The sequence below is a fragment of the Papaver somniferum genome, chromosome 6, assembly GCF_003573695.1.
Source record: "Papaver somniferum cultivar HN1 chromosome 6, ASM357369v1, whole genome shotgun sequence".
NCBI classification, from domain to species: Eukaryota; Viridiplantae; Streptophyta; class Magnoliopsida; order Ranunculales; family Papaveraceae; genus Papaver; species Papaver somniferum.
Genome location: NC_039363.1, coordinates 160,498,078 through 160,510,950, shown reverse-complemented (window position 1 = coordinate 160,510,950; position 12,873 = coordinate 160,498,078). Strand labels below are relative to the sequence as shown.

Sequence of the window (12,873 nt, the reverse complement as noted above, 5' to 3'; positions counted from 1 at the left end):
AACTACCGAGAAGGAACTTTTATCCATCGTGTTTTCCTTGGATAAGTTTAGGTCCTACCTATTAGGTTCTAAGATCATAATCTATACAGATCATGCTGCTTTGAAATACCTTTTATCTAAGAAGGATACCAAACCTAGATTGATTAGATGGATCCTATTGTTACAGGAATTTTCCCCAGACATTAGAGACAAAAAGGGTGTAGAAAATGTAGTAGCAGATCACTTGTCTAGGCTAGTTGTTAGTTCCCCTAGTGATTCCCATCCTATAAGGGATAGCTTTCCCGATGAACAATTGTTCTCTGTTTCCCAATCACCTTGGTATGCAAATATAGTGAATTATCTTGTTACTGGTCGAACCCCTCAACATTGGGGTAAGCAATATCGTTCTAGGTTTTTAGCCGAGGTTAAGCATTTCTTTTGGGACGATCCTTATCTGTTTAAGTATTGTCCGGACTATATTATTAGGAGATGTGTATCTGAGAGTGACCAGTCTAGTATTATCTCCTTTTGCCATGAACATGCATGTGGGGGTCATTTTAGTGCTAAGAAGACTGCTGCTAAGATTTTGCAGTGTGGATTTTACTGGCCTTCGTTGTTTAAAGATTCACATAGTCATTGTGTTTCTTGTGAGCGTTGCCAGAAGTTAGGAACCATTTCCTGTAGAAATATGATGCCTTTGAACCCTATTTTAGTGATTGAGGTCTTTGATGTGTGGGGCATTTATTTTATGGGTCCATTTCCTATTTCTTTTGGTTATCTTTACATACTTGTCGTTGTAGACTATGTGTCTAAGTGGGTTGAGGCGGTTCCGTGTAGAACGAATGACCACAGGGTCGTAGTCCAGTTTTTGAAAGAGAATATACTTACACGTTTTGGTACGCCGCGAGCTATAATTAGTGATGGAGGTTCACACTTTTGTAATAGACCGTTTTCTCTTTTAATGAAACAATACGGTATTACCCGTAAAGTAGCAACCCCATATCACCCTCAGACTAGTGGTCGGGTAGATGTTTCCAATAGGGAAACTAAACCTATTCTAGAGAAAACAGTTAACCAAATAGGAAAGACTGGTCGTCGAGGCTTACTGATGCCTTATGGGCTTACCGTACTGCGTTTAAGACACCCATTGGAATGTCACCTTATCGTTTAGTGTTTGGAAAGGCATGTCACCTGCCTGTTGAGTTAGAGCATCGAGCCTATTTGGCTATTAAGAATTTAAACTTTTCACTGACAAGGCAGGAGCTCAAAGAAATCTCCAGCTCAATGAGTTGAACGAGATTCGTAGAGATGCATACGATAGTGCTAAGGAGTATAAGAACAAAATGAAACTTGTGCATGATAGGAATATTTTACGAAAGTCATTTTCTCCAGGTCAAAAATTTCTTCTGTGTGACACTCGTTTGCCTCTATTCCCCGGGAAGTTGCGCTCTCGGTGGACCGGTCCTTTTGTGGTCCGTACTGTTTTTCCTCATGGCGTTGTTGAGATTGATACACCAGATGGTAGTAGTTCTTAGAAGGTTAACGGTCAACGATTGAAGACCTTTTTAGAGCCTTTTCCTACAGGTGATGTTGAGGATGTCCCTCTGGAGGACCCTGTTTACCTTGATTGACCATCGAGGCGATTTTGTATGTTGTATAATATTTTTGTAGGTTTTTGGTTACACTTCACCCAGGTACTATCTTTCCGACTTCTCTCTTTACTATTTCCTCATGATACTTATATTTTTGGTACTGTTCTTTAATTAGAAACATTGAGGAAAATGTTAGATTTAAGTTTGGGGGTGGGGTAGAACTTTTTGTTACCTTTTCGTTGCAATAAATAAACTCCAAAGCCTATAAATTTATGCTTATTAAGGATGGCACTAACTAATCTAAGTGGATGGAAGCATTTTGTTTGTAGGATTTGAGGAACCAATCTGACTAGATGGCAACATCTAAAGAGTCTATTCATAAAATCACAGAGCTCAAGTGTTAGAAATAACATGATAGTTTCACCATATCTCGTTGAGTCCTTTTCGCTTCTGTTTTTATTTTGTTTTGTTTTTAAACTATGTTTCTCTAAGTGATTAGGTGGGGCTCACGATTCAAGTTGTTACCAATGCTAGAGTGAATTAGAGTGATTGAGATACAAAAAAAGAAAAAAAAGACCAGGCCATCAGACCAACTGGAATAAATTCAATAAAGTCGACCACTAGAACCCTTGTGTATGCCAGTTGTGTTGACCTAGAGTTAGGATTATCAATCACCGGTTCCCTTGTATATGCCAATGTGTTGATATTAGTCAGACTAGTATCTCAGTCCATTAGGATAAGTTCATTTTGGCGGAGGCCTTCAGACAGATATGAGAAACACCGTTCACCTAGTAAACATCAAAACCATTTATGTTTTTTTATATCCATCTTCGTGATCTATCCATGTGATTAGTTTTGACTCCGGATATTGATGTCCATAGTGCGACTATATGAGTAGAGCTCTGTCACTTCATATGAATTTGAGTATGCTTGAGTGCAAACTCGTGTACAACAATTGGAATTTCGCATCAGGGTACTTCATCATGTAGTCAATAAGTATGCCAACCAAGGAGATTCTTTAGTGCCTTCCAAGGTTTTGTGTAGATAGTTAGGGTCTGGAGTAAAAAGGTTTTGTGGGTATACCTCTGGTAAGCCCTCCGGAGACAACACTCCGCCACTAGGGACACCTAAGGGTTTAAAGGCTTATTGCATACGCTAAATGCAATCGACGATGCCTGCAACAGTGAGTTAGGATTTTATTTCTATTTTATTTTTGCTCGAGGACTAGCAAATAATAGGTTTGGGGGGTATTTGATAGACACATTTTTGTGTCTGATATAATCTCAATTGTATATATTGTTAGTGCTCGATTTTGTATTTATTTTGGCTTTTTATGTCTTTGTAGGTGTTTTTGGAAAAATAAGATTTTGCGGAGAAATTTGCTCGAAAAGTGTTTTTTTGCGTTCATGGGAGGACATTTTCTATTCAGACCCTCACTTTGGATAAAGGGTAACCTAATTACTAAGGGGCATCCCATTTTCAGGCATCTGCTAATCGCACCCCTACTCTGGATAGGGGGCAACCATCTTCTACATTTGAAATTCAAAAGGCGGGAAAGTGGATACAGTTCTGGCAGATTTAGGGTTCTTGATTTGAAGGAGTTTGAGGTCGATTAAACCTATGATTTTCATAGGATAGACTCCTTATGGGTCTAGGAATCTGATATGGGTGTTGAAATCGATTAGACTAGGCTCAATCGATGGATTTTTATCACAACAGAAAATATGGAAAGTCACGTGTGTGACCTGTTTTAGGGAATTTTAGAGAGATTAAAGTGCTGTAAACCTTCCCAAAGATTTGTATCTATCTAAGGAAGAGTTTAGAATAAAAAGGAAAGCTCAGAAACGCGTAAAAATCCTAAAACAAGAAATTGTCGCAACTTGGACGTGAAGAGAAGGAAAGAGATTTTGGAAGATTTGGGAGAGATTTAATCGGTATTTTTGATATAAATAGATGTCTTGGGTCATATAGAAGAGGTGTCGAGAGTTTGGAACCTAAGGAGAGCCAGAGAAGAAGAAATCAGAGCTTTACCAAACTCTGTTTCTGCTGCTGCTGCTGCTGAAGAAAAGAACGCGAAGAACATTGACGCTCGGTAAACAGTCGCAGAAAAGTGTCGTTGTTTAACAGCTGAAGAACATTAAGCTGTTCAGGGCAGTCTTATTTTAGGGTCTTAAAATCAGCGACAAAGCAACAGTTTTTCTGTAACAGTTCCATTGTAACAGCTGTTTTGCAACACCAATACACTGTTGCAAACAGTCTGTGTTATTACTTTTCACTCTTTTAATCATCTTTTGAGCAACAAACACACATTTTGAGATCATGATTAATATGAGGAGCCAAACCCCATTGCTGAGGCGATAGAGGAAGCTATTTTTCCAACAAAAAATGGTAGATTCTATTTTATCTTTTTATTTGCAATAATTATATGATTATTTGCCTTGAACTATTATTGAATATGATTTTTATTTGAGTGATTGTGATCTATTTTGATGGAGTATGCTTAGTTTTAAGACTTTTGATGCTTCATACTTGGTATTTACAATTATTACTTTTGAAAATCTACTTGTTGCAATATTTTAGAATCAAATTAAACAAGAAAATTGCATAAATATAAGTATTGGTTTAATCACTTTGAACTTGGAAAATAGTGGAATCTTAGCCTCGGTGTTTCTTTTAGTATTGATATCATCTTTGATTGAGTTTGCTATAATTTTTAGTGAGTTTTCTATTTTAATATTAGAATTTAAGTCTAATTAATATCCTTCACAAGTCTGAGAATCGAACCACTTTTACCACTATCTACAAATCACATCAACAAGTCAAAGTCAAGAGACTTGCCGCAGGAGAATAGCATGTGGTGCTATTAGGCTTGTCTTGGATGGTCACCTAATACTTTCCACGGGCCTGTTAATTTTGTGGCGAATTTGGACGTCTGAGATTGTAAATCATGAGAAAGGGTGGCCATTGATTATGGCCACAGTCTGTTGGCGCCCAATAATAGCACAGTAGCGTCATTGGTACATGCCAATAGCGTAGTGACATATTTAGCGCATGTCAGTGGCACAATGGCATGGTTGGCATAATTAGTGCATGCCAGTGGCATGATGGTGCAAGTAGCCTGACGTAGCCATGGCCGCTAGATTTTGGCACATTGGTGTTAGACCAAAATATGGCTTGGCAACATTAGTTCTAGTTGCCACATCAATCCCAATGCTCTGGGTAGCATGATTAGGCTTGGTTGGCGTAGCAACTTCGCCTAAATTAGAGTTTGGTATGCCGAAACCCTAATTAGTGCGCGTGGCATGCGGCCGCGGCATGGTGACTTTTTTTGTGCAAACGGCGCCATAGCCACGCCAAGGAACAATAGTAAGGCCATAATGTGAAAACGACCACAGGAACAAGGGTGGCTATGATATGGCGCCATTCCTAGGGTTTCCTGGGTCCCGCATGGCTCGTGGCATGTTGTGGGGCCCAAAGTGGCGTAATTTGAGCCACAACTGGAAATTAGGGTTTTGGTTAATGCGCCTAAAGCAAAATCGTGCTTCTGACTAGAAAACCCTAATTTAAGCACGTTATAGCGTTGGCAACGAACATGAGGTAGGTTAGCACGTAAGCGCGTTATTTACGACACGTTGGCATGTTTGGCATGGCGGAGTGGCATGTTGGCATGTCGTTCAGCTCATTGGCGCAACATGGCACGTTTGGCATGTTGGCACGCTTTGTGACCATCTGGTGCAGTTTGCCTCTTTTAACACTGTGGCAAGTTTAGAGCAACCTGATTGGTTAACATAAAAGAGGCCAGCCAAGCATGGGCGTGGCCACTTATAGTGTGTGTGTGTGGCGATTTTAAAGCGACTTGATTGGTCGAAATGAGATATAGCCGGAAAGTATGGGCCCAGCCAGCGTGTGGCGGGTTTAAGGCGACTTGATTGGTCGACGGGAAATAGGGCCGGTCGGGCAACATGGGGCGTGGCCAATTGCAAATGGCGCCGGCTGGCCTAAGGCATGGCCACACCTCCCTTTGTTGTTGCTCCTATTTCGCGGCTCCTTTTATTCCTTGTTTTCTGATTTTGGGTAGGATTTTGTACCTTCTAATCCATGGTGGATTAATTGCTTAGTTCGCCTAAGCTTAATTTTGACCAACGAGGTCTAATATATTGCGGAAGGCGCAAAACCCTAATTTTTGAAAATTAGTCAGGGTAATATTTGAATCTTGTGAATTATCATAAAATTGATTGAATTCTATGTGTTGACACAGAGTTCTTTAAGTTTATTTCCAGAGAGCAGTATGCTTTCTGATTGAGTACTTTTACGCAAGGACCTTAACCTCGATACTTGAAAATTCGTGCTACTCTGCTGCGAGTGAACTCAAATTGTCATGTCATATCAATATTAAGGGTTCGTCCGGGGAACATAGCACAAAAAGTATTCAAAGAAACTTATATTAATTGAATAACATGGGCATGATGCCGAAATTTACAGAATCTTTGGGATTGTTGCTACATGCACCATTCTGGATAAATTTCATGTGGAAATATTGAGTTGCTCAATAACCAGTGAAGAGGTTGAACACTCATCACTTTTACATGGCTCCGTTTCTTTGCAGAGTGACAACACATTAAACGCAAGGTTTACAATTTTAACCCTGAACTAAAAACCACCATCAACACATGCATATAGAAATTTCGAGTCAAGTTTATCTTGTTAATCGTTTTGTAATATGCTAAGCTTAAGAACATTTGTTCATACTTGATGAATTTTGTTAAGAACAATTTATCGTCTATGACCTAAATTATGGTTCAAGATTTAATCATTTGAAAACATCCTGGAACAGTGATGTGTGTCATTGATGTTATTCGGGAATGTTTCAAATCGATTATTAGAGAGATATAAAACTATTGTAAATCTGGATACAGGACAGTATGCATACCAGTTCACATACTGCGAGAACTGTTATAAGTCCAAAGCCGCAGTACATGTACCCAGTACACGTACCGGCATAGATATAGTTCGGCAGCGACTTTTTGGTACGCATACCCGGTATCTATACCATGAAAAGTCTGTTGAGTCGTGAACTAGGAAGCTGTGCATACCTAGTATGCAAACCGAAAAAGATCGGTTGGTTTCTAAACCGTAAAGTTACACATACCGAGTACGCAAGCCAGAAAAGATCTGTGGATTCCTGAACTCGTTTTTGTCTTAAGGGTATACATACCCGGTACACGTACCATGACAAAAATACTCACGAAAAGGTATACAGTACGCGTACCAGATACACGTACTTACCATGTCAAATATTTTTAGATGCGTCAGAATTATTTCTATGAGATAATAGGGATTTTAACAACTCTCTAAAAACACTATCTAGACATGTTTCATCACATTTGTGACTCAAGATTAAAGTATTAAAGTGTTCTATGAAAATGGTTAAGTTTATCGTTCAGTTGGCTAGTTTCGGCTAACCTTTCATGGACAAGTCATTGTACACGGTTCGGTCTAAGTTCATCCTAACCAGAGTGTATATCTGTTCTGTTAATCTCAAGTCAAGTTTTTCATCTAACGGTGATTATTGATTGCTTGATTCCAAAGCTACCTTAGCTTAAATCTAAAGTAACCTTGGTCTTGAAAGTCTATATAAGGAGAACCTCAAACAACTGGGATCTTTGAATCCCTGACATTATTCTTGTGTGTCCTAGTTGTAAACTACATTCTGTTAGAGCACTGCTCGGTCGAACTCGCAATCGTTGCTATCTCAAGCTTGTTTGTCAAGTTTAGTTGCCAAAACTATAAGTTTTGATTTCTAGTCTACTCATAGTTATGTCTCGGATTAGGATAGACTGTGTAGTTGAGCTTTAGACTTCACGGTGTTCATCGATTGAAGACGAAGAACTACTAAGGGGAGCTTGTGGAACTTCATCAACAAAAGGTATGTGGAGACTTGAACTCATCTATCACCCAGAAGTCTATTTCTATTCTATCTCCTATTGAGACAAAAGTCGTATAGCTATATAGATTTTATTTTATACACGTTTGATATTTTGAGCTGAGTTTAACTCGCTTATATATTTCTCGAAATATGTGTTGGTAAGCTTTCTCTTTAACCAAGTTCATCTTTATTCTCGACGAAAGTCAAAAAATGATCATATGAAAATCGCCTGGTAACATCTTACATGATTTGTGTGAGACATTCATTTGATGTAGACTCGGAATGTTTCATATTGATCTATTTGTCACTTGAAAATTGCTTTGAAGCTAATAGTTCGTGTGAGACAATTATTCCCGTCTTCTAAGAATGTTTGAATGATTAACATGGAGTTTAAGACAATTAACCATTGATTGGATACAACACCGCAACTTTTCACGGTGCAGCATGTCATATTTAATTAGAATACTTGATCATTTGGTTTGAAATTTTGATTTTGATTTTTTCTTCGTAGCATGGAGTGTGGCGTCTCTATCTGTTCACAGCAGCCATATTTTGTTTTTGTTCCGCTTTTCGTGTCAGTTACGACCTTTATCAGAACATATTTAAAACAACAAACGCTCATAACGAAGAAAATAAGAATAAACATTATGTACAATAAGTCAACAACTTTCACCCTTTCTTCATAAGTTTTAGCTGTTTTGGTTGTAAATGTGTCATAGCATGAGCATGACTGCAATGCACATCAAATCTCTGTTCATCCTCCCTGAATTTTCCATCTAATAAGCAAGAATGAAATTTTTCTTTCCAAAAGCCTAGTTCATCTGCTCAACATGGATTTTCTTTCAGAAGGGTGATTCTCCTTGGTCAATCTTCATACTGTATTTGGATCTTAAGATAGGAATGTGCTTGGGTCAAGCTTAATTCCTCGGGTCATAGTGTTGTAGCTTTTTTACATTGGGACTCACTAATTTTATGCCGCTACGTTGTCTCCGTGTCTTCTTAACCAGAGTAGAGTGAGTCACATATTTGAGTCCATGCTTGCAGACCGACTTTTCCTGTTTTTTCTATCCTGAAAATATAACGAGAAGATGCAAACTTATAAGATTGCATAAATCTTTTCTCTTGGAAGGCAACATTTGTAAAATTTGAAGTCATTGAAAGATCAGCACCTCATGAAATGGGTAGTCATCGGCTTCAAGCATTCGAACAACCTGACTCATTTCTGGTCTCTTGTCAGGATCAGGATCTACACATCTTAGAGCAACTAGAAGGGCACGCTTGAGAGCCCTTGTAGTGGGTCTAACAGCTTCAAGATTTGGATCAACAACTTCTTCTGCTCTCCTAGTCCCAACCATCACTTTAAGCCACTCAACAAGATTAATCTGCCGCCCATGCATTAGAACAATTCACCCTTAACTATTTTTAATCAAATCTATATAGACAATCTGACATTCCATCAGAAAACATGCTAGATGATAATGAGGTTTAACAGAAATCAAATCTGTACTAACGTGTTAGGCTAGTAAATTTGGCTGTAATACCAATATAATGAGAAGTATGTGCAAAATCAACATTATCCCAATTCTTATGCTTCTTTGCATTTCAAATAAGTGAAATTGAAAAGAAAACAAAAAGTGCCTACCATTTATAGGATCCTTCAAACATACCCAGGGGAAAAAATAGGATTTAGGGTTTATAGTTTTCAGAGGCTGACTTGACGTTTTCACGTGTCAAGAAAGTAGTAGATAAGTTCCACGTATCAGAATGTAGTAGTTAACTTTCACTAACACCATGGTTGTTTGTTTTTACCGAGTCAGATGCAAACAAACATGCTGTAACACTTATTTTCTATCCTTCAAAATGCTCCTATAAAACATTTAAGCCATTACCCCTAAGAAAAAAACTTCCCTATATCAATAAGAACTATAGGTAGGGTGTTTCATATGAGTTCCACGAAAAAACTAAAAATTCTAATAAGGGTAAGACAGCCTGGAGAGAGGCCATATACAATTAACTCGAGTAGAATTACATAAGGAACATGGTAGATACCTCATCGCTTGGTCGCCCATAGTCCACTGGATCCCTACCAGTAACTGCTTCTAACAGAAGGACACCAAAACTGTAAACATCTATCTTTTCATTCAACATGCCAGTATTTGCATATTCAGGGGCAACATACCTGAAAACCAAATCAGAACTCATGAAGATGCGTAAAGTCTACAACAAATACAAAATCAGATAGTAGGAAGATAATGTGGACATACCCAAACGTTCCCATGACTCTGGTTGCCATGTGGCTTTCTCCAGAATCTAAAAGCTTGGCCAAACCGAAATCTGAGATCTTCGCATTAAATTCATCATCAATCAAGATATTACTTGATTTTATGTCTCGGTGAATGACTTTTGGTTCTATTGCCTCATGCAGATAAGCAAGTCTACACACAAAAAAGAAAACCTTAGAATTACTTCACTTCAAAGACTGTTCAAAGCAAGACTATCACTAATTAATTTTTGAAAACCGAGATAATCCTAACTACAGAATTAACTGGGAAAAGAGACTTACGCTTTAGCAGTACACAGGATGACCTTCATTCGGGCTTCCCAACTAAGTGACCCATGTTGGCGCATCGCGCCGTGAAGCCACTGTTCTAAATTGCCATTGTTTACGTATTCATAAACCAGCATCCTACGTAATAGAAACTTGTTAGTATTTTCTATTTGATAAATTAGTCATACCAAAGAAGATTACGAAAGGCACTAGGAACTGAACTTTTGAACTCCCAGAAAGCTAGAGATACAATTCTTTAAGTATACTAGGCAGTGGATTTGCAAAATGTTAACGACTGGACACTGATTACATGTGTGATTTCAAATTTATCGTAATAACAGGAAATGATTAAACAAAGTAAGTCAAAATGAAATAATAATGAATTTTACCTATGAATTCCTTCTACACAATAACCCAAGAGCCGTACCAAATTTTTATGTCGGACATGGCCTATAGCTTCAACTTCCACTCTAAATTCCTTCTCTGCCTGTCCCCTGCAAACTCACATTCACAAGATAGGCAACCATTTAAAATGAGTCTAATTGGAGACTAAACCAAAAACAATCAGATACATAGTAGGATTCAAGTATCCTTACAGGTTGTTGAGGAGTTTTTTAACTGCAACTTTAGTGCCATTCATCAAAAGCCCCTTATAAACAACTCCATAGCCACCCTCCCCAAGTATGTGTTCTTTTGAAAAATGATTTGTAGCAAGTTCAAGATCCCTAAGAGTAAACCAGTGACCCCATCCAAGATGTGCAGCTTCAGGAAGTCCAATCAAAGGAGATGCAGAAACAAGATTATGTTTATAAGATGGTTGCTTTTGAAACGTGGCAGAGTTTCCCTCTTCCCCTGACTGAGAACTGCAAGCTCTATCATGCTGATAAGAGGAACTGCACTGGCTCATAGCATCAGCATCGCTCGATTTACTCCGAGCCAAATGCACTGACATCTTCTCTGTATTCTTGTCAGAGGTGTTTTCATGAACTGTGACAAGAACTCTTTCATGACTTTGGTAATTCTGGGTACCAACTTTATCAATTTTAATTTCCTTTGAAGTGTAAGGTATTTGGGACAGGGAAAACTTGTCAACTTTCCTCCTGCTCCTAGATTTCTTTCCAGATACCCATATAGACAAAATTGATAGTACTAATATTATAAATGCTCCAACACAGATACCAATCAAAACCCAAAGTTTCAGACCGAAGAACAATGTCTTCTTTGATAATTCAGTATTTAGAGAATCCCCGGATGACATTTCTATTTCGCCAGTATGAAGGGGGGCAAATAATGCCAACTAGAACTGATTGAGATCTTTCATATAATCAAAATCATCGAAAAATTAATCCATCACCACCTGAAGTAGACAGAATTATCAAAATTCTAGTATTAAAATTCAAAAGACAGATCCAAACAGCAGATATATAACTTCGCAGATGTTGGTAATAGAAGATTTTCAAATGCATGATTTCTTTAGAAAACAACTCATGATAGAAACTGAATAACTAATAAAGAAATGGTATCCAAATTGGAAACCCCAATACCGGGATAAGGCATAAATGATGATAATTTTGGATAACAAAATTATGAAAAAGTAAAGACAGTTACATTTGGCTGCCAAAAATCCTTGTCAAACAAGCTAGTATTCGATAAACCGAAACATACCCACTATAATGATGACAGAAAGTTATCCAACTTAAACACTCGATTTACTGACAAAACATCATCACTTTACAATTACCCATTTCATTACAAGAAATTCTTCTCTTAATCCACTCACTTCACTAAAAAGAAAAAGGGAGAAACCAACAAAGGCAAAACCAAAAGAGCATCTGATCCATCCCTTCATAAAGCACCAATATGCATTACTTACTTGCATCGGAAACAAACTCCCAACCCACCCCCACTTAATAACACCCATTATCACACATCTAAGTAATACGCAAATAAGAAGAACCCCCAAACCCAAACACATTCAGCATTACATATCAATCAAAGTAACAGCAAAATTATTTAAATCAAAAGAGTAAATAAGAGAGTATACCAGCAGTGCCAGTGATCTAAACCCTAGATCTTCTTCTTCTTTTCTAATACACTTAGCAAAACACAATCTAAGGAAGTTCAAGAGAAGCCAAAACAAGGGTCATAATAAGAAGTAGATAATTGTTGTGGCTAAAATAAATTTGCAGAAGAGTACTTTCCAAGTATGAGTTCTTCTAACCTTGCCCAAAGGTGGGCCAAGAAGATTTTGGGAAGCAAATCAGAAAAAAAAAATGTAAATGTTGGTTGTTGTAGACAAAATTCCAATCTCAGAATATGGAATTTTTGAATCAGAAAAACAGTAAATAAAAAAAATAAAAAAAAAATTGTAATCTGAAATTTGAAGAGTCAGAATAATGCAGATATTTTGTGACAGAAACAAATTTTTTTTTTTAGTCACTGGAGTAATCGTTGGTGGGTTCTTGTCTTAGGGGATGAGAGAGAAATAGAAAGAAAGAAACCCTTTTGAATGCAGAAATCTTGGTCTGCAATGGAGGAAAAAACCAGAAGTAGAAAGAGAAAAAGAAAGAGTGAAAAGAATAATAAAGGGGAGGGATTTTTAATAAAGAACCTTTTTTGATAATGCGTTTTATATTAGAGTAGGTCTTTGCTTCTCTGAGACTAGAGCTGTGCTTCTCTCAGACAAGAGCTGTCAACTTGTAACCCGGTTCGTGGGTTGATTCTAACCCAGCATATTTCAAGCCGGGCAGGTTTGGCTTGTTGACTACATGGGCGGGGTTAGGGTTAGGGTCAGGGTCGACAAATATGAACCCGTCATAAACAAACAG

The 12,873-nt window shown here is 37.9% G+C and overlaps 1 protein-coding gene across 1 annotated transcript; it reads right to left on the bottom strand.

Annotated features, from left to right (window-relative positions):
- Window positions 1-8,069: 8,069 nt before the first annotated feature.
- LOC113289922 (probable receptor-like protein kinase At2g42960) lies at window positions 8,070-12,661 on the bottom strand. The gene is made up of 8 exons (XM_026539348.1): window positions 12,090-12,661; window positions 10,642-11,402; window positions 10,435-10,539; window positions 10,061-10,183; window positions 9,762-9,932; window positions 9,547-9,676; window positions 8,667-8,879; window positions 8,070-8,566 (listed from the first exon to the last, which is right to left on the bottom strand). The coding sequence occupies exons 2-8, from the start codon at window positions 11,301-11,303 to the stop codon at window positions 8,516-8,518; spliced, it is 1,455 nt and encodes a 484-aa protein (XP_026395133.1). The 5' UTR covers window positions 11,304-11,402; window positions 12,090-12,661; the 3' UTR covers window positions 8,070-8,515.
- Between the last annotated feature and the right edge of the window lie 212 nt (window positions 12,662-12,873).

Coding starts and splice junctions, on each gene's coding strand:
- LOC113289922 (XM_026539348.1), bottom strand. CDS start 11,303: ATGTCATCCGGGGATTCTCTAAATACTGAATTATCAAAGAAGACATTG. Junction 9,933..10,060: donor ATCCTGTGTACTGCTAAAGC/GTAAGTCTCTTT, acceptor TTTTGTGTGTAG/ACTTGCTTATCTGCATGAGG. Junction 8,880..9,546: donor ATGGGCGACCAAGCGATGAG/GTATCTACCATG, acceptor CATGGGCGGCAG/ATTAATCTTGTTGAGTGGCT.